Source organism: Agelaius phoeniceus, chromosome 22 (assembly GCF_051311805.1).
Source record: "Agelaius phoeniceus isolate bAgePho1 chromosome 22, bAgePho1.hap1, whole genome shotgun sequence".
NCBI classification, from domain to species: Eukaryota; Metazoa; Chordata; class Aves; order Passeriformes; family Icteridae; genus Agelaius; species Agelaius phoeniceus.
In genome coordinates, this window is record NC_135286.1 from 3819424 (window position 1) to 3840955 (window position 21532).

At 52.8% G+C, this 21532-nt stretch overlaps 1 protein-coding gene across 1 annotated transcript in view; it reads right to left on the bottom strand.

Moving 5' to 3' along the window:
• Positions 1-2944: 2944 nt before the first annotated feature.
• RSPO1 (R-spondin 1) overlaps positions 2945-21532 on the bottom strand; it is a 34865-nt gene continuing 16277 nt past the window's right edge. The window contains 5 exon segments of the mRNA XM_054648399.2: positions 2945-5956; positions 6730-6918; positions 7504-7653; positions 9654-9845; positions 13569-13667. Of these exon segments, the coding sequence (XP_054504374.2) occupies positions 5805-5956; positions 6730-6918; positions 7504-7653; positions 9654-9845; positions 13569-13667 (782 nt within the window). The 3' untranslated portion in view covers positions 2945-5804.

A 21532-nucleotide genomic window follows, 5' to 3' on the forward strand; every position in this document is an offset into this window, starting at 1 on the left:
CACTGGGACAGCCAGAGGGATGCTGCTGCAGCAGGGACTCGAGTACAAAGCAGTGCTGCTGGGTGTTTACAGGCACACAGGGCTGCTCTTTCTGGGTTACTGACAAAGAATTTTAGAAATCAGCAATAACAACGCTGCGTGTTTTCCTGTGCGGGTGAAGAACTGCACGGATGGTGCATTAACAGATCAAATCTGTGCAAGGTCTGTGTCCAAAACCCACATTCCTGTTACTGCCAGACTGTAACAGCAATCTGAAAGCCCCTCACCTAGGGGGAATGAACAAAGCTGAGCTGAAACTGTGTTAATTGATAGCAGAGCTTGGGCTGGGGCCAAGCTCAGCACCTTGGGGAATACTTGCCCAAAACACAGCTCTGGCCCATCCTTCCCAAACACTTATTAGCAGCACAGCAATGTCCTTCTGGTGCTGCTAATGCTCCTTTAAACCCAGAACAATAACAGAGCTGCTGGGATTTTGTTCTCCTAATGATTTTCAGCGTTTTGCTGTGAGGTGCAGAGTCCCTGCTGCACAAGGGAGCCACGATGAGTCAGGCCTTGGGACATGTTTTGTAAGACTGAGTCTGGAGTTGGAGGCTGTTTGGCTTAAGCCTACACGTTCTGGTTTTTCTCTTTAATAGAATTATCTGTGCCTTGGGCATTGAAAAAGTACACATTGATGTGGCTATAAAAAAATCAATTCCAAATTGTAGATAATTGTTTAAGCTATCAGACTCGAGGCTCATGTAGAAGAGTTGTCCCGGGACAAGTGTGTTTTCTATTAGAGTCGATATCAATCTGTCAGAAGAGCCTTTTGATTTTCAAAATTTTAGACTAAATAGTTGAGTAATACTTTTGCTCTGCTCTCCCCAACTCTTTCTTCCTTTCCCTTAAGAAAACTCCCTCTTTATTGTTAGCAAGACATCTTGGGGAGCAGCCAGAAAGTCGCCGTCTCTTTCTGTGAGGAAACAGACCCAGCCAGCTTTGGGCAGGAGGCTGTGGCAGGGAGAACTTGTCTTGGGGATGCCCTGGAGTTGGGTGCTGAATTCCCAGGTTGGAAGTGTTGGTGGGAAGGCTCAGACCCTTTACCAGCCATTGGGGTGGGCTACAAGCCTGGATTTTGTGTCATAAGAAAAGATCCTGCTGATAATGTGTGGGACCTGCATTCAAACTGGCACCTTGCTGTGGCTCTTTCCTCACTCTCACAGATCCCCTGACCCAAATTCCAGCACTGGGGCCAGCAGTTGGTGTTGAACTTGCAGCACCCCTGAGGCTGCAGCTGCTTGCTGTGTATCTGATAATGTGCAAGTCAGATATTTTACTCCACTAAACTGATGTTTTGTTGTTCCATGACTCACAGCTTTTCCTTTGCTGTTGATGATTCCCCCCCATTTCAATCTTTAGCTTTTTCTCATTCTGTCCTGGCCACAACCATCCAGGACAGCAAGGTCACAGATCCTTGTCCCTCTCCTCTGCTACATGGCCTCAGCTCCTCTGCCTTACCAGGGTTGAAATGAAATAATTCTGAGTTTTATGTGGCCTCATCTTTGTCAAATCCCAGTGAATGTGGTTACATGATGCCATCAGAATGATTCATTCCCATAATTACATATGTTCTGAGGGGTTATTCCCATTGTATTATTAAAAACTAGTGATGTTGGATTTTTGGCAGGGATTGTCTTCCTTGTATGATCTACAGATTTTGTCAATTAAATGAAGGAAAAGTAGATTTCCAAGAGTTCAGAACAAGACCAGACTTGCACTCAGAGCCCTTTTTCAGTGTGGTATTGAGCTCCTCTGTTTCATTAACAGGATAAAGCAGCCTCAGTCATCTCCCTCTATTGCAGCAGTTTCTGGCAGAGCACAAGTGGATTTTGTAGCTCATCTTCAAAAATCACAGCAGAAGATCAGAATCAGAAGTTTATCACCACAGCAGCTTTCCCAGCTCAGTTCCTCAGCCTTGGCTTCCCAGGGATACAGGAGCAGGAGCAGGGGGGCTCCTTGGCAAAAGGTTCCAGGTGGGACAGGAAAGACAAAGTGATCCTGGATTGTTGCTTTGAATATGGAGTTCCCAAAATGGTGACTGAAGGAGAAAAAACTGAAGTCAAGAAAAAGACAGAGAGGTGTAAGAGGGCTTTGAGAGCTCAGGCTGAGCTGTGGAGCAGGGTGCAGGCCTGGCAGGGTTGGGGAGGCTCAGAGCTGGGCTGCAGAGCCCTGGGCTTCACCCTGGGATCATCTGCCAGCACTGCAGATCCAGCAGGCACCAGTGCTCTGGGAGATAAAGCACTTAAAGAGGAATGTTTCCTCATAGTTTGATTTGAACAGTCAGGAAAAGTAACTTCTGGGCTCCTCTGTGGCCCTGTCAGTGCTCTAAACCAGCATTTCACCTCAGGCTGGAAATTACAATATACCACCTACCTGGCTGCTTCTCTTTTCCTGTTCTTCAAAAATCCTGGAAATTCCAGCAAGCAGCTCCATCCAGCTATGGTTTGGCATTCAGTTGGGTGTGATGTATTACTGAGTACATAAATGCCATCAGGGTGATTTATTGATGGTGACTGATTAATACTCTGGTATTTCTGTACTTTTAATATAGATTTTTTAAATGTGATGCCTATCATGTCTGTCTGTGAAGTCTATTGACTTCATAAAACTTGTAAATATATATCTAAATTATCCCTTTTAGTGTTCTCAGACAATGTAATCCAAACCATAGTTTTAGAGATAACCTTTTTCTCACTATCCTACTTTGTTTCCTTTAATCAAAGCTAAAATTTCTCCTGAGTGAGAAATCATTTAAACATAAACATGGGCTAAGGAGTATATACATTACCTCCACCTCTCTGGGGGTGGAAAGTCAGTGAATTCCTATGTGAGGAGTGTGTGGACATTTTTGATCAGTTGGGTTTGACTCCAGTTTTGGTGAATAAACAAATGAAGCTGGTTCAGCAAACCCATTTATTGATTTATTTGTTTAAAGACATGTATTTTACACTGATGCCATGGAGACAACGCCACAACAGGGTAATTTAGTGCATGGAAAGAGAGCATTCACATGTGTGTGAGTTGAGGTGACATCACCCAGATAAGGACATCTCAGCTTGGACTGGGGAGCTCAGTGTGCAGTTCATGTTGGTCAAAGGCAAAATGTTCCTAAATTCATAACTGAACCAGCTCTCTGGGAGTGGGAATAAGCACAATTCTTGAGCTGACTCAATAAAAAGAAAGAAAATAAATTGGATTTTATTTTTTTATATTTTTTCTCCTAATTGTTCTAAAACAATTTAATTTTAAAATCACCCCTACTGAAAAATCTTGGATATTCTTAATATGCATCTTAAACTTCCTGTTGCCTTTGTCCCTTTTTCTTCCCATTTTGCTCTGAAAAAAAGGAAGAAAGTAGGGGAAAGGCTACAACAGAAAGAAGTTTGTCAGATTTTCTAATAATCCCTAGAGTTCTCTAAAATAGGTTCTGTTGATTTATTACATGCAGTTTAGTTTTGAAATAGTTGTGCTAATAGTGCCAGGAGTTACTGTAGGGAATCAAGTCATTACCAGAGCCTCATGTAGGAAACTTTCCTAATGCATTCTCTTTTCCTTAATCCTCACTGAGAGCTCGCTGGGGACATGGCTCCAGGAGGGAGGCACAGGGAGCTGAGCTTCACCAGTGGGTGCTGGTAAAACTGGAAGGGAAAATGGTTCTGCTTACAAGCAAAATATTCCTCTCACAGGCTAGAAAATAGAGCAAGGTTGGATCATTCAGCTGGGAAGCTTTCAGAAATCGTATGAACATGATCCATAAACAACTTAAAGGATGACTTTTAAGAACCTCTTTCTCCTCCTGCTTGGTATGCTGGTCGTTTATCATTGTGCTGAAATGGAATCCCCTTTCAAAGATGGAACAGCTTCTTGTTTACTTAAACACAAAGTGGACCAGAGGCTGAAAGGTTTTTCTGCCAGCAGAGCAGTCAGGGAGAGCTTGGTACAGCTCTGGAGCCCAAACAATGTGCAGCCTCCACGTCCTGCCCGAGCCAAGCCAGCCCTGGGGTGAAGGGAGCTGGGGTGTCCTGGCCAGAGCTGAGTCCTCAGTGGTCACCAAGAGCCACAGGAGAGAACCAGGGCTGGGGGTGTGGGCAGGTGACCCTCAGAGGGACAGGAGCTCTCTCCTGCACTCCTGTTGGCTCCAAACCTCAGAGCAGAGATGGAATGGAAGCAGTACAGCCAAGATTGGATTCACCAGGGTTAGTCTGGGTGAGCTTCCCCTGCCCTGTGCCCTGCCAGGGGAGTTGGAGCTCCAGCAGCACGTCCCTGATCCACCCTGAGAGCCATGGCACATCCCTTGGGAGCAGAGAGCTTCTGCTGAACTCCAGAGAAATGAAATGTGTCTCTATGGATTTATACAGAGAAATCACTTTTAAAAACCCCAGGGCAGGGAGGGGGAGCCCCCCTGTGACACTGCCCTGAGCAGAGCAGGCAGCAAAGCCACACAGGGTGTGGACACTGCCTGGCACTGTCCTTGTCCCAGTTCCTCTGCCCAGCTGTCAGCTCTGGCAGAGCAGGAGAATCCAGGGAATTCCAGCCAGTGCTATGCACACAGGTAGTTTCTACCCAATCCATAAATTTGTTTCTCTCCTGCAGGACCTGAGCTGTGCCTTCCCCTCCCACCTGCCTCCCTCCTGCCACACATGGGGTGGCACCAGCTGTCCCCAACCCGGGATTGTCCCACAGCTGGCACTGGCCGAGCAGAGTCACAATGTGCTTTTCTGCACAATGTGCTTTTCTGCACATAGGACTTCCATTGATTTCTACAGGAATCGTGTGTGCATGAAACAAGTGCAGAATGTGTAATGGAAACCTGCACTGCAGATAAAAAGGAGGTAAAAAAATGCACATGTATGGATCCACTGCCCATGGCAGAAGAGCATGGCTGCTGGAGCAGACCCCAGTCACAGTCTGTATGCATTAAAGAAATGTTCCAGCAACCTGTGGTTTGTTGGAACCTCTCATTTTCTCAATCTGCTGTGTGTTAAGTGGGTCCTTCAGTGGGGAGTTCCTCGGGGTGCAGCTGGAGTCCCTCTCACAGGACGGCTGATTTGTGCTGGCAGCGTTTCCTGGGATTTTCTTAAAGCTTTGGTGAGTTTCCCTTCCACAAGTGAGTCTCTGTCCTGTGGGACACCAGCCTCCATAGGGGCCAAGGTATGAACCACACACTCAGGAAGCTGGTTGTCATTTTGATTTTGGGTTTGTTTTTTTTTTTTTTAATTTGAAATAATTCTTTGAAGCAGATTCAGGGCAGATGCCACTGACCTCTTACCACAAACATGTATTTGCAATGATAAAGTCATACAGCTTAAAACACAAAATAAAGGGTGAAGGAAGAGAAAGAGGCCCCTGCTGTGTGTGTCTGGGTCCCAGGTCAGGGAGAGTGGCCACGTGGGTTCAGTCTCATCCCCTGGCTGAGTGGGGCTGTGTGCTTGGGCTCCATTTGAGGCCTTTGATCATGAAATCAATCCCATGTCTGGGTCCTTCAGTGGCTCATGCTCCACCTCTCCTCCCTGCAGTGTCCCCACAGAGCCCTGGGGACGCTGTGGCTTTGCTCCCACTCCTCAGCAGCGTTGTCCCACAGCCCTGGGCAGGGTGTGTGTGTGCAGCCTCCTTCAGGGTGTGTGTGTGGCCTCTGTCAGTCCGTGGGTCAGTCTGGAGTATATGTCTGTCTCTGGACACGTTACATGGTGTAGCAGTGCTCTGTTCAATAAAGCTTTCATATACATAGCAGCAATGGAGTCTTGCCATCCATGACACACTGCCAGCTACTGGGCAGGGCTAGCGGGCGTCGCGGGCACCGTGGCCCCTCTCTGTTTGTTCTTCCTCTTCTTGGTGCCAGACTTAGTGTCTTTGGTGTCTTTCCGATTTCTATTCCCATTATCTTGCTTTCCTTGCTCTTCCTTTTTCTTCCTTTTCCCTGCAGTAAAGCAAAGGGGCAGCGTGAGGTGGAGTGAGGGGAACAGATTGGCGCTGTCCCCTTCACCCTGTCCCCTTGGTTAATTCCTGCTAATTTAATCACTGCTCAGAGCCCTCTCCCCTCAGAACAATCAGCACAGCTGCAATCCTTGTCCATTCTGTAACAAGATAACCAAACCACCATTCATCCTGAAGGCTCTAATTCTTGGGAAAAACAGACCTATTCTGGTTGAGAGCTTCCATCATGGCAGCACACAGACATGCACCCTGGCTGCTCTCTGGCCAGGGAAGAAACTAAAATGGGTTTTTTGGCACAGGTTGGACTCAATGATTTGGAAGGTCGCTTCCATCCTTGCCATTCTGTGAATTCTGTAAAATAGCTGGAACCTGTGGCACACAACAAGCTGTGCCAAGGATCACCCCCCTGGAGGCTGTGCAGGCATGCACAGCAGCACACAGACATGCACCCTGGCTGCTCTTTGCCAGGGAAGAAACTAAAATGGGGTTTTTTTGGCATGGCGTGGAGTCGATCCTGAAGGTCTCTTCCATCCTTGCCATTCTGTGAATTCTGTAAAACAGCTCAAACTTGTGGCACACAACAAGCTGTGGCCCTTCCACCTGCAGCTCTCCCAGGTGCCATCCCATCCCCATCCCCTGCACTTCAGAGGAGCCAGCAGCTGCCCAGCACATTTGTGACACTGGACAATCGTCTGACTGCCTGTCCCTGAGCTCCCTGGGGCGTGGGGAGGGATGGGAGCCCCCAGCTCTGCTCACCTTCGGGGCATTGGCTCTTCTGCACCGTGCAGCGCCGCACCTCCGTGGTGGCAGGGCACAGGGACACGTCCCCAGAGGGCGCCTGCAGGATCCGCCGTGTCCGGTCCTCATTGCCCTTCTTGAAGCCACAGAGCTTCCTTTTCTTGGAGCAGGGCCCCCACGGCCCCCACTCACTCATTTCACATTGTGCTGCAGAGAACAAGAGAGCCCAGCTGTAACTCCTGGTCCAGGCCACCCCAGAGCACAGCACTGCACCTCTCCCCCACCTTAGGCTGCAAGGGAGTCTGTGCTTCCCCAGCAGGTTCCTAAATCCCTGAGCACCCCTTCGAGTCTGTGCTTCCCCAGCAGGTTCCTAAATCCCTGAGCACCCCATTCGAGTCTGTGCTTCCCCAGCAGGTTCCTAAATCCCTGAGCACCCCTTCAAGTTTGTGCTTCCCAAGTCCCTGAGCACCCCTTCAAGTCTGTGCTTCCCCAGCAGGTTCCTAAATCCCTGAGCACCCTTTTGAGTCTGTGCTTCCCCAGCAGGTTCCTAAATCCCTGAGCACCCCTTCGAGTCTGTGTTTCCCCAGCAGGTTCCTAAATCCCTGAGCACCCCTTCCTTGCCACACCACACCACCTCTGGGTCACAGCTCACAACCACCAGGGGCTGCTCCCCATCCGGGCTGGTTCCCAGAGGGCTCTGCCCCACAAAGGGCACCCTGAGGGGTTTGGATCATCACCTCCACCCCCTTGCAGCCCAAGCCAGGGCAGCCAGGGCAGTGCAGGGCTGCTTACCAGGACTGCTGCACTCCATGGTGCCGTTGGCAGCAGCGTAGCCTTCGGGGCACGTGACGTAGCATCTCCCTTTGTGCAAATACAAACCTTCCTTACATTTTGTGCAAAAGTTTCGACTGAAACAGGACTCACAGTTCTCAATTTTGCATTCTGGGGGGGGAAAAAAAAAAAAGGCAAAAAAAATCACCAAAGCCATCATGTAGTTTGATGTGAACAGAAGGCTCAAGAAGCTCCACGCTGCCAAGCCAGGGGTCTTGCAGCAGCCAGGTCTCTGAGCATCCTGCCAGGCCTGGCTGTGCCACTCAGAAGTGAGTTTTCTTTGCACCATCCCCTGTGCAGGACAGCCCTGTGCTGCAGCTCTCACAGCCAGCCAGCAGCAGCCCCTGCCAGGCCAGAATCAGGCAGGGTGGGAAGGTTTTGGGCTGGGGTTCAGCTGAGATCAGTCAGCCAAAGGGGACAGTGCAAAGGGCACAGCCCTGGCTCCAGCTGCAGCTGCAGGACAGGCTGCATGGGAAGGGAGCTGGATGGAAAGCTGGCTGTGAGGGTGCTGTGCATGGACCTGCCAGGGCAGTGATCCCCATGTCCAGCTCTTTCTGGTGCTCTGGCTACAAGATTCAAGTCAGGGATTTCACTCAGAGCTGCCTGTGGCTGGTGAGCAGTAGAGCAGGAAAAGAGGCACTAAGTGCCTGAAAGGATCTCCCTCCTCCCAAAGGCTGCCAGTGTGGCAACCCATGTAACAAAACTGCCCAGAGGCCCTGCAAGGTCCCACATCCACAGCCTGTGCAGTGCTGAGCAGGGCTGTTCTCAGGCTGCCATGCTCAGCCCTGCCTCACCCCTTCCCCAGAGCCACAGTGTTGTGCTGTGATTTCAGGGTTTACCCCAGAACCCCGGGTCCCTCCCCTGATAATTCCCTCCCAGGTGTGTCAGTCCCCTCTCCTCTCCCCTCCCAGCACTGTCTGTCAGTCCTGGCATTCCAGAAGGGCCTCGAGTGATTGGCAGATCCAAAGGATGCCCTCTACCCCTGGGGGGCATTGGGCCATCCAGGTGTCCTTTGTCCCTTTGTCCCTCCCCTCCTGTCCCTGCTTGGTGCCTCCCTGCCCCTTCCCTGCCCCTCTCCCCGGGGTTAAAGGAGCAGCAGCCACGGGCTCAGGGAGTTCTGTTGGAGCTGGTGCTGCATTCAGAGGCCTGAGGGCCAGAATAAAGCTCTGGATCCAAAGCCTCCCTCAGAACCGACTCCTTTCCTTCAGCATCCCCTTAAAGCTTCTCTGCCAGAGGGAAACCCCAGGAGCAGCCCCTGTTATAGGGGAAAGCTCCATCCCAGCACCACCAGAGCTCCTGCAGGCCTGGACTTGTCTGCAGTGCCCAACTGCAGCACCCAGGCAGGCAAAAGTGTCTGTGGGGTGAAACACCACACACCCAGCCAGCCAAAAGTGTCTGTGGGGTGAAACACCACACACCCAGGCAGCCAAAAGTGTCTGTGGGGTGAAACACCACACACCCAGCCATGCAAAAGTGTCTGTGGGTGAAACACCACACACCCAGCAGCCAAAAGTGTCTGTGGGGTGAAACACCACACACCCAGGCAGGCAAAAGTGTCTGTGGGTGAAACACCACACACCCAGGCAGCCAAAAGTGTCTGTGGGTGAAACACCACACACCCAGCTGTGGGGGGATACAGTATGGGTAAATGAAGGTGGTACAGAATGTAATCTTATCCCCCAAAGGGTTGCAGTTCAACCAATTACTAAAGATTAGGAGCAGGCCTGATCTGAACAGGCCACACCTGTAGCCAATAAGAACAGTGGTACAAAAGAGGATTGTGGGGATCTGGAGTCTGATGGTTACTGCAAGGACCAAGAAGAGTCAGTGCTTACAGGAGCTGCCTGTGAGAAACATTGAGGAGGTACAAAACTCTGGCAACATGGAATCCTTGCACTATAATGATAATAGGACTCTTGATATATAAGAAAATACCCAGCCAGCCAAAAGTGTTTCTGGGGTGAAACGCCACAGTGCCACTGTTTGGTTCAGCAGCAAGGCCAGACAAGCTCAGGCATGTCCTGTCCAGCTCTATTGGCAAATATTCCTTTACCACAGCAGGTGCTGCCCTGCAGAGCCCTCCCCACAGCCTCCCCCAGCCCCACACTCACTGATGCACTTGTTCATGTCCGTGTTGCGAAGGCCGAAGTAGCCCAGGGGACAGGAGGGCAGGCAAATCCCGATCTGCCGGATGTCGTTGCGCTCCAGGAGGATGAAGAGTTTGGGGGAGCACCTCAGGCACCCGTTGAACTCAGAGCACAGGTCACAGCCCCTGGCACAGCCCTGGCTCAGCTCCGTGCTGACTGGAAGAGCAGCAGAGAGGCCCTGGTTAGTGCTGGGCTCTGCAGCACCAGCTGTGCCCCCAAACCACTGCACCAGTGGCACGAAGGGCAGGAACGGGGGCACAGCAAGGGCCCTGCAGCCCTGGCACACTGGTAAAGGATGCCACAGAGCCAGAGCTGTGCCAAGGATGGGCACAAGAGTCACAACGTGGCTGTGCTGAGGAGCAGGACCCTGAAACGGCCAGAGCTGTGCCCAGGGACCCACCCCAGCCCTGCAACAGCCAGAGCTGTGCCCAGGGACCCACCCCAGCCCTAAAACAGCCAGAGCTGTGCCCAGGGACCCAGCACTGTCCATCCCAGCCCTGAAACAGCCAGAGCTGTGCCCAAGGACCCACCCCAGCTCTGGAACAGCCAGAGCTGTGCCCAGGGCTTGGCACTGTCCATCCCAGCCCTGAAACAGCCAGAGCTGTGCCCAGGGACCCACCCCAGCCCTGAAACAGCCAGAGCTGTGCCCAGGGCTTGGCACTGCCCACCCCAGCTCTGAAACAGCCAGAGCTGTGCCCAGGGACACACCCTAGCCCTGAAACAGCCAGAGCTCTGCCGAGGGACCCAGCACTGCCCACCCCAGCCCTGAAACAGCCACCAGCTCTGCCCAGGACCCGGCACTGCCCACCCCACCCCTCTGCCTCCCATCCCTGGTGCCCATGTGGGGCACACACTACCCTGGGTATGTCCAAGGGGTTCAGCACCTCCTGCTGCCGCCCCTGCAGTGCCTCCATGCTGAGGAGCAGAGTTCATGGCCCTGGAGCAAAACTGTTCCATTAATTCTGTCCCAGGCTGGATCTCACCCTGACCCTGCCTATGTTAAATTCTCTCTAGCAGTCAGGAGGTGTCACTGCCCCCAAAATAGAGATGTGTTCTCAGCTCCTACATTCAGTCCAATAAAAATACTCAATCCCATGTCTTGAGAGTTTTCTGCTTTCAATTATCATATAAAATGCTGCTTGTTTTGAAACCAATGGCATTCTTTGCAGACTAGAATGCAGGTTATTTTTATTAGTTTATTATGCAAGCCATGTCCTTGTTTATAGAAAAGCTGTGTATTTAAAAGATGTATTCTTTTAAATACCATGTTTACTACACTTCAAAAGCAAGCACAGAGCAGTACAGTGCTCAAGTGTCAGAACTAGAGGTGAGAGAGCTGCTGTCCCCCTGCCATGACCCAAGAGCTGCTCTGTCCCTGTGCCATGACCCAAGAGCTGCCCTGTCCCTGTGCCATGACCCAAGAGCTGCTCTGTCCCTGTGCCATGACCCAAGAGCTGCCCTGTCCCTGTGCCATGACCCAAAAGCTGCCCTGTCCCCTCACCATGACCCAAGAGCTGCTCTGTCCCTGTGCCATGACCCAAGAGCTGCTCTGTCCCCTCACCATGACCCAAGAGCTGCTCTGTCCCCCTGCCATGACCCAAGAGCTGCTCTGTCCCTGTGCCATGACCCAAGAGCTGCTCTGTCCCCCTGCCATGACCCAAGAGCTGCTCTGTCCCATCACCATGACCCAAGAGCTGCTCTGTCCCTGTGCCATGACCCAAGAGCTGCTCTGTCCCCCTGCCATGACCCAAGAGCTGCTCTGTCCCTGTGCCATGACCCAAGAGCTGCCCTGTCCCCCTGCCATGACCCAAGAGCTGCTCTGTCCCTGTGCCATGACCCAAGAGCTGCTCTGTCCCCCTGCCATGACCCAAGAGCTGCTCTGTCCCTGTGCCATGACCCAAGAGCTGCTCTGTCCCCCTGCCATGACCCAAGAGCTGCCCTGTCCCCTCACCATGACCCAAGAGTTGCTCTGTCCTCTCACCATGACCCAAGAGCTGCTCTGTCCCTGTGCCATGACCCAAGAGCTGCTCTGTCCTCTCACCATGACCCAAGAGCTGCTCTGTCCCCTCACCATGACCCAAGAGCTGCCCTGTCCCTGTGCCATGACCCAAGAGCTGCTCTGTCCTCTCACCATGACCCAAGAGCTGCTCTGTCCCCTCACCATGACCCAAGAGCTGCTCTGTCCCTGTGCCATGACCCAAGAGCTGCTCTGTCCCCTCACCATGACCCAAAAGCTGCTCTGCCCCTGTGCCATGACCTGGCAGCCCCTCCTGCCTGTCCCAGCCCCATTTCCAGGCCTGTGGCTGCGTCAGCCATGGGAAAAGACACCAAAGGCAGGGGTTCCTCAGGCCCCAGCTGCCAGCAGGGTCCCCTGGTCTGGACTGGGACCCCCAGGGATCAGCCCCATCCCTCCTGCAGCGCTGGGCTCTGGTGCCAAGCTCTGTCTCCATGGCAAAGGTATAAACTGGGCTCCCACTGGAAATTGCCCTTTACAGCATTAGCCATGACGTCAGGTTTTCCTTGTTCTCCCAGGGCTCGGCAGTCCCAGTTTTAATATGAAATCAATTTTCTATAATTTAATTTAAACCAGTTTTAATGTAAAACAGCTCTAACATGAGCATAACATAAAGGAGGGCAATTGGCTGCTCTGGTGCCAATTCTGCCCTGCACGAGCCCCTCCAGGGACCCTCTGGGCTGGAGGCAGAACTGACCCCCCCATGACCTCAGGGTGCTGGGAAGGATGAAAGTTTGACAAGAAAGTCTCACAGATATGTGTGCTTAGCAGAAAGATTTTTAAATGTGGAGTCTGATGAAGGAATAGAGATGGAAGCAAGTTTTGATATAGAAGAAAAGAATTGCTGAGCCAGTCTCACTGGATAACCAAGGAGGCAAAGGGTGTGTTAGTTAGAAGGGGTTTTTATGGCTTAGAGCAAAGGATAAACCCACCCCAAACAAGAAGATGTTTTTACCAAGCAGAAAGAGAGCACAGGCAGACAAGGCAGCAAAGTGGCAAGTAAAAAAAAGGTCTCAGAATTTTCCACTGCAAGAAAACTGAAAACCAACTTCTAGCTTAAACTGTAATGTACTGACTTTTAGTGATTGGAGAATAGCAACATGAATATGGTAATTATAGTAGTTATGATAGGCTATAGATAAAAGTTCAGGTATAGATTGGTTCTACTGTATTGAGATGCTCAGCAAAGAAAAGTCTAGAATGCAATGTGACCAAAAGAAAAGTATAGAATGCATTGTAACCAAAATAAAAGTATAGAATGCAATGTAACCAAAACTCAGGGTCTCCAGGCCTGCCTGCAGCTGGAGCTGACAGCTGTAGGCACAGGCTCTGCCACCCATGACCCTGGTCTTCTGTAACTCTTGGATGCAATAAACTGCATTTTGGAGAGCAGCCTGGGGTCCCACATCTCTCATTTCAGCTCTTACATCCAGGACAGGTCAGGGCACATGGGGGGTGGGATTTGGGGATCTCTGCAGGCTCTTGGGGCACCCCAGGCCCTGCCCAGCCCCCTGTGATGCTGTAAACACACTCACACCAGCACAGCATCACCAGAGGAACCAGAGAAGAAAAGCATTTCATACATACTTCGTCTTTGCCTCTTGCCCTTCACCACTTTGCTGCTGCCGGTTGGATCCATGGAGCTCAGAAAAACCACCACCACAAGCAGTCCAAGCTGCATAGTAACTCTCCAGAGCTGCAGCCCCTCCGTGCTGGGGTGGCTGGGGGAGCGTGCTCCACAGCTGGGGGCTCTGCTGCCCCTAAATCCTCAGAGCTGAGAGTCTGTGCACAGAGCCAGGGCTGGCACCATATCCACAAGCTGCAGCAGCACCAGCCAGCTCAGGTAGCAGGGAACATGGCTCTGCCTTCATCCCTGTCAGCAGGGCAGGAGCTCAGCCCCAGGGCTGTCCAGGGCTCAGCTGTGGGTGTTAGGGGCTCACAGTTTCCAGGGATGCTGGCAGGAACTGCAAAAGAAGAGGAGAATGGGTTAATTTGACAGACAGCATCACTCCCACAATGGCTGGGGGGTGAGCACGGGGATGTGGGGTGTACTGGGGGTGCTGGCAGATAGTGGTGTGGGGAGAAGTGTGCTCCAGCGTCATCCAAGGGTCCCTGTTACAGAATCCCAGAATCACTGAATCATTGAATCCCAGAATCAATCAATCACAGAATCACAGAATCGATCACAGAGTCACAGAATCACAGAATCACTGAGTCCCAGAATCACAGAATCCCAGAATCACAGAATCCCAGAATCAATCACAGAGTCACAGAGTCACACAATCACAGAATCCCAGAATGATGAGGTTGGAAGAGACCTCTAAGATCACCAAGTCCAACCTATGCCCTAACACCTCACCCAGACTATAGCACCAAGTGCCATGTCCAGTCTTTTTTTCAACACACCCAGAGATGGTGATTCTACCACTTCCCTGGGAAGAGCATCCCAGTACTTTATTATCCTTCCAGTGAAAAACTTTTTCCTAATATCCAACCTATCCTTTCCCTGACATAGCTTGAGACTAATAACCAGTTTGAATGCTCAGTGCATCTTTGCCATCTGCCAGTGCTGCAAACAGTAGTTATGGCTGGAACTTGTTTCAAACAGAGCCAGAGCCCTGGGCTGCCCTCCCCGAGGGGCAGATGGCTGCTGTGGGTGCCAGGCACACAAGATGTTTCCCATCAAGGGGGCACCTCTGGGGCTCGAGCCCAGCAGAGAGCCAGCCTGGTGTGTCTGGGGACGGGGTGGGATCCTCTGCCCAGAACTGCTGCTCTTCTGCTCGCAGGGAATTTCCAAACCTCCCATCTCCCGTTCATTCCCCGAGGCACAGGGCAGGGTCAGCGCTGCCTGCACAGGGCTGAGAGCGGGAGCTGCTCTGCCCTGGGCTCACCAGCACAGAGAGCCTGGTGTGGGGCAGAGAAAGAGCCTGGTGTGGGGCAGAGAAAGAGCCTGGTGTGAGCCTGGTGTGGGGCAGAGAGAGACCCTGGTGTGGGGCAGAGAGAGAGCCTGGTGTGGGGCAGAGAGAGAGACCCTGGTGTGGGGCAGAGAGAGCCTGGTGTGGGGCAGAGAGGCTGGAGAGGGGTAGAGACAGCCCAGCAAGGGACAGAGGCAGCCTGGCGTGGAGCAGAGAGCCCAATGTGGGGCAGAGAGAGCCTGGTGTGGGGCAGCAAGCCCAATGTGGGGCAGAGAGCCTGGCACAGAGAGCCTTGCATGGAGCAGTGAGCCTGGTGTGGGGCAGAGAGGGCCTGGTGTGGGGCAGAGAGCCCGGGGTGGGGCAGGGACAGTCTGGTGTGGGGCAGAGAGAGCCTGGTGTGGGGCAGCAAGCCCAGTGTGGGGCAGAGAACCCAACATGGGGCAGAGAGCCCGCACTGCCCTCACCAAGCCATGGCACAGAGCAGCCCAGTGTGTCTGGCAGGACAGAGCGGTGAGATGGCAGCACCAGCAGCACAGGCTGGCACCAAACCAACAGCTCTGCATGAACTTGGGGAGAGAGAAGGGAAGCCCAGCTGCCAGCCAGGACTCCACAGCCTTTCCTGAGAGTGCCCAAACCCTTGCTTAGCTGGCTCCTGGCATTTCCCCTGTACTTTTCAAGTGTTTTTCCCTGTGCCCTGTGTAAGGAAGGGCAAGTTCCACCCTGCACCAAGAGCTCTGGCCCTGCCAAGCCAGCCCCACTCCTCTCTGCAGCTGGCAGAGCCAAGCCCTGCCAACAGCAGACATTGTGCTGGAATGGAGGCGACAACATCTGCTCTGTGAAGTCAAATGAAACAGAAAATTGTTCTAATCCCTTTCTAATAACTGCGCAATCACCGATGCCCCAAACAACTGCTGGCGACAGAGCTGGGAGTGAGCCTGGACCCTGCCTGGGATGGTCCCCACGGGGCTGTCCCCTCCCTGCCCCACCCTGCCTGGGGGACCTGCTGAAGGGCCACTGGCACAACACCCCCTGCCCCAGCCCACCGGAGGGGGAATGGCCACACAGCAGAGCACCGGGAGGGAGGGGGCAGCCCCAGCAGCACTGGGCTGCTGTGACCTGGGAATTGCTGAGCCTTGTGGCAGCCCAGGGCACAAATACTCAATGTGCCTGGCTCACCTGTATCCCCCTGTCCTGGTGGCTCTGAACCTTCCCCTGTCCCCCTGTCCTGGTGGCTCTGAACCTTCCCCTGTCCCCCTGTCCTGGTGGCTCTGAACTTTTCACTGTGTGATCCAGGTATTGCTGAGCCTTGTTGGCAGCCCATGGCACAAACACTCCTGGCACTCACCTGTGCCATCACCACTGTCCCCCGACCCTGCTGGCTCTGAACCTTTCACTGTCCCCCTGTCCTGGTGGCTCTGAACCTTTCACTGTCCCCCACCGTGGTGGCTCTGAACTTTTCCCTGTCCCCCTGTCCTGGTGGCTCTGAACCTTTCCCTGTCCCCAGTCCTGGTGGCTCTGAACCTTTCCCTGTGTCTCCTGTGTCCCTGCTGGGGCAGGAGCCCAGCACTCTCCATGTGCTTGTCATTACAGCCCACGGCTCCTCTGCAGGATTTTCAAATAAATAATTAGTCACTTGTGTAAACACCGACTTGTTCTGCACTTCCAAGCCTGTTTGCTGCAAGCTGCTTTATAAACACTGTCAAGTGCTCCAGCTGGGCTGGTGGAGCGTTCAGGGAGCTGAGCACAGGGGGATCCACACAGCTCCTCCGCTCTTGGAGGGCAGCAGGGTCCCCTGGACAGGTGCTGTGGGACAGTCCCCATGCCCAGCACGGCCACAGCACCCTGGGGATGGCATCAATGCAGCACAGCCCGGACTGTCCCCAAGGAGCCGCTCCCAGTGTTTCATTCCGCCGTGTTTACACAACACTGCCAGCCTGGCACAGCCCCCAGCGTGGGGACAGCAGCAGGGATGGGTGTCCTGATGGGGCAAACACGGCCCTGGTGTGCCAAGAGACAGCATGGAACTCATGGACCCCAATGCTGAGGGCAGCCAGGGGCAGGAAGTGCCACGGAAACCTTGAGACTGCAGCACAAACCAAGCGAGCACACACTTCTGTCACAGACATCTTTTATGGAAAATCCTTTCCTTAGGATTGTTCCTCCTGAGAAGCTGAGAGGCCTCAGGAACAAAATGTAACCAATGGTTATCTGCTGCTGTGGAATGCAACAGGTGCATCTGGGATTGGGCTCATGTGGTTGTTTCTAATTAATGGCCAATCACAGCCCAGCTGGCTCAGACAGAGAGTCCGAGCCACAAGCCTTTGTTATCATTCTTTCTTTTTCAATTCTTAGCCAACCTTCTGATGAAATCCTTTCTTCTATTCTTTTAGTATAGCTTTAATATAATATATATCATAAAATAATAAATCAGCCTTCTGAAACATGGAGTCAGATCCTCATCTCTTCCCTCATCCTCAGACCCCTGTGAACACCGTCACACACTTCTCCCTCCTGGTTTCCTTGCTTTCTAGCCCAAAGAGAGCCTGGGCTTGGCCACAGCTGCTGCCTCAGCACAGAAAGGCACTCTAGGTGCTGTCTTGGCAGGTCCCACATGAGCCACAGGTCCCCCAATCCCCCCACGAGCACCTGGGGGTCTGTGGGGAGCTGTCTGGCTGGACTGCCTTCCCCACCCTCCCTGCAGGACACGAGTTATGATTCTTTCTGTTACTGCAGCCATCAGTCAAGCTCAGGTTGCTACAAACAATTTCCAGTCTAAACATTCGCAGGATTTATGCCATTATCCAATCTACAGGAAGAATTTGGGGTAACCTGAATTGTTCTGAGTTCATTTATGGAGAGACCTGGCCCCTGGATCTGAGATGGCACTAAGCCTTGTTTGCAATTCAATCAGGATAAATTGGTCCTTGGGAGCTGCAATACAAACCAGAAAATGTAAACCATCCAGATAATTTGCCATTAGTCCTCCTACACACAAGGTGAGAAAGACCAACATTATATCCCCAGGACATTTGAGACCTAATCCACAATAACTAAATTGCTGATATATTGCCTCTTGCTGAACCTACTAGGGATCCCAAATGTAAACAGGCTCTCCAAAGGTTTACTGAGCCTTGGAGAGAAGGACCAGATGCTGGAGGCAGGACAGACCTGGTTACAGCAGGAATGAACCCCTGGGAACTGCCAACAGCCCAGCTGTGAGCTGGGGAATTTGGGTTTCCAGGAGCTGCATGGAGAATTTGAATTTCCTCTGTGTGAACATGCACAGAGGGGCTTCCTGCAGGAGGAGTCATGGTTTTGTAGGGTTTGTTTGGTCCCACATCTCCCAGTCCTACACCCAGGACACACCACCCTGAGGGCTCCAAACCCAGCACACACCACCCTGAGGGCTCCAACACCCAGCACACACCACCCTGAGGGCTCCAACACCCAGCACACACCACCCTGAGGGCTCCAACCCCAGCACACACCACCCTGAGGGCTCCAAACCCAGCACACACCATCCTGAGGGCTCCCAGCACCAGGACACACCACCCTGAGGGCTCCAACACCCAGCACACACCACCCTGAGGGCTCCAAACCCAGCACACACCACCCTGAGGGCTCCAACACCCAGCACACACCACCCTGAGGGCTCCAAACCCAGCACACACCACCCTGAGGGCTCCAAACCCAGCACACACCATCCTGAGGGCTCCCAGCACCAGGACACACCACCCTGAGGGCTCCAACACCCAGCACACACCACCCTGAGGGCCCAACACCCAGCACACACCATCCCGAGGGCTCCAACACCCAGCACACACCACCCTGAGGGCTCCAACACCCAGCACACACCACCCTGAGGGCTCCAAAACCCAGCACACACCATCCCACAGCCTCCAACACCCAGCACACACCACCCTGAGGGCCCAACACCCAGGACACACCACCCTGAGGGCTCCAACCCCAGCACACACCACCCTGAGGGCTCCCAGCACCAGCACACACCACCCTGAGGGCTCCAAACCCAGCACACACCACCCTGAGGGCTCCAAACCCAGCACACACCACCCTGAGGGCTCCAACACCCAGCACACACCATCCCACAGCCTCCAACACCCAGCACACACCACCCTGAGGGCTCCAAACCCAGCACACACCACCCTGAGGGCTCCAAACCCAGCACACACCACCCTGAGGGCTCCAAACCCAGCACACACCACCCTGAGGGCTCCAACACCCAGCACACACCACCCCAAAGCCTCCCAGCCCCAGGGCAGACTCCAGCTCTGGACGGTTGTGGGTAGCAGCAGCAGCTCCATGCTGCTCCCTCCCCAGCCTGCCTTTGTGGGGCTTTCAACAGGCCCCTCAAACACCAGAGATGGCAGCTGGCTATCCCTGGTTATCCCTGGTTATCCCTGGTTATCCCTGGTTATCCTTGGTTATCCCTGGTTATCCCTGGTTATCCCTGGTTATCCATAGTTATCCCTGGTTATTCCCTGTTCCACAGCACACCCAGGGATGTGCCCTGGTGCTCCCTGAGCCCGCTGCCTGCTCTGCCTGTGCCCTGTGCCCTGTGCTGGTGACCCCATGGCAGGGAAGGGCTGAAGGAGCAGGTTTGGGGCCTCATTCTCTTTGGGAAAGTCCCTCAGGGAAAGCCCATCAGCAGGGCTGGTGCTCCAGGAGCAGCTCTGTGAGTCCCTGTGCAGTGGAAGGTCCCACCAGGCCTGGCTCAGCCATGCCAGCTGCCACAGGGTGTCTCACGTGCCTCTGGCAAACAGCTCTGCACATGCACAGGCACAGGCAGAGCCACTTTGTTCTGCCTAATCCCTGAGGCAATAAAAGAGGGCTGCATTCAGTCCCATTTCCGAACCAGAAGGTCCTCATTTGATATCAGATCCCAGCGCCAAGTTCTGCAAAATCCCCAACCCGTAAACTTCGCTGAAAAAAAAAATAAAAATAAAAATAATAAAAGCCCGATCTGGCAGCAGAGCTCTCCACAGCATTGCTGAGGTCTGATTTCCTCCAGCAGCTTCTGCACTGCATTCCCTGTGCTGTGACACCCTGAGGAGGGGCTGCTGCTCGTGCCCCAAAAAACCCCATCCCAATGATTTGTTCCAAAAATAGAACTTTATATCATAGCTAAAAAAACTTTGCAGGATAAATCTATATGTGTTATAATTATATAGATATAATTATATAATTATATTAGTAGTAAAACCTTTCATACTTCAGTGTGTGTGAGACAAATGATGAACAAAATGATCAAAAAAGTTTTTATCATACAAAAAACCCATAAACATCACTGTAAAAAAAAATAATAAAAGCCCAAGTGCCCAATAAGTGCTCAACAGTAAAATAAAAGCCCAGTAAGTGCCCCAAAGTGCCCCAATAAGTGCCCCAAGCCCCAAAAATAAAAGCCCAATAAGTGCCCCACAGTAGCTGCACCAAAAAAACCCATCCTAATGATTTGTTCCAAAAATAGAACTTTACATATTAGCTAAAAAAACTTTGCAAGATAAGTCTATATGTGTTAAGTGTTTTAGCAATTATATTAGTAGTAATACCTTGCACACTTCAGTGTGTGTGCGACAAATGATGAACAAAACTATCAAAAAAGTTTTTATTATACAAAAAACCCATAAACTTCACTGAAAAAAAAAAATAAAAATAATAAAAGCCCGATCTGGCAGCAGAGCTCTCCACAGCATTGCTGAGGTCTGACTTCCTCCAGCAGCTCCTGCAGTGCATCCCCTGTGCTGTGACACCCTGAGGAGGGGCTGCTGCTCGTGCCCTGCCCTGGCACTGGGAGCTGCTCCAGCCCCTGCAGCTCCAGCTCAGAGCCCCACAGTAGCTGCTCCAAAACAACCCCAGTGCCACAGGCCTCCCTCCAGGAGCAGAGAGCTTCAGCCCTGTAAAACATCAGGAAATGTTTTACAGGGGGATTCCCAAGGCCCTCATGCCAGCACACAGGCTGCTCTGCAGAAGGAGAGCCCTGAGGCAGGCAGGCTGCAGGATCTGTGCCTGCTGCTTCTCCACAGAACCAGAGCAGCAGCTGGAGCTGCACTGGAATCACCCTGGCAGGCACAGCTCTGTGTTTGGGGTCTGACTGCAGTAAAAGGAACAGCAAACCTGTGACTGTAAGGTAGAACAGGCACAGCTCTGCGTTTGGGGTCTGACTGCAGATTTGGGAGCAGCAAATCTGTGTCTGTAGGGTACAGCAGGCACAGCTCTGTGTTTGGGGTCTGACTGCAGATTTGGGTCCAGCAAATCTGTGTCTGTAGGGTACAGCAGGCACAGCTCTGTGTTTGGGGTCTGACTGCAGATTTGGGAGCAGCAAACCTGCACAGGGTGGCACAGCCAGCTGGGCTTGGCAGTGCTCAGGGTATCCCTGCCCTGTGTCTGCAGAGCTTTTGGCATCACTGCCCTGCATCTGCAGAGATTTTGGCCATGCTCAGGGCATCTGCAGAGTTTTTGGCTGCACTCAGAGCATCATTGTCCTGCATTTCCAGAGCTTTTGGCCATGCTCAAGGTATCCCTGCATCTGCAGAGCTTTTGGCTGTGCCAAGGGCATCCCTGCCCTGCATCTCCACAGCTTTTGGCTGTGCTCCGAGCATCCCTGCCCTGCATTCCAGAGCTCTTGGCCGTGCTCAGGGCATCCCTGCCCTGCATTTCCACAGCTTTTGGCATCCCTGCCCTGCATTTCCCGAGCTCTTGGCCGTGCTCAGGGCATCCCTGCATCTGCAGAGCTTCTGGTCATGCTCAGGGCATCCCTGCCCCGCATTCCCGAGCGTGTCCCCGCTCCCGGCTCCTCCCTGCCGCGTCCCTCAGGGTGGTGCTGCTGCTCTGGCAGCGGCCGCGCAGGGCCGGGGGAGCTGATCCTTTATTCCAGGGTGGTTTCCAGGCGTGCCGCA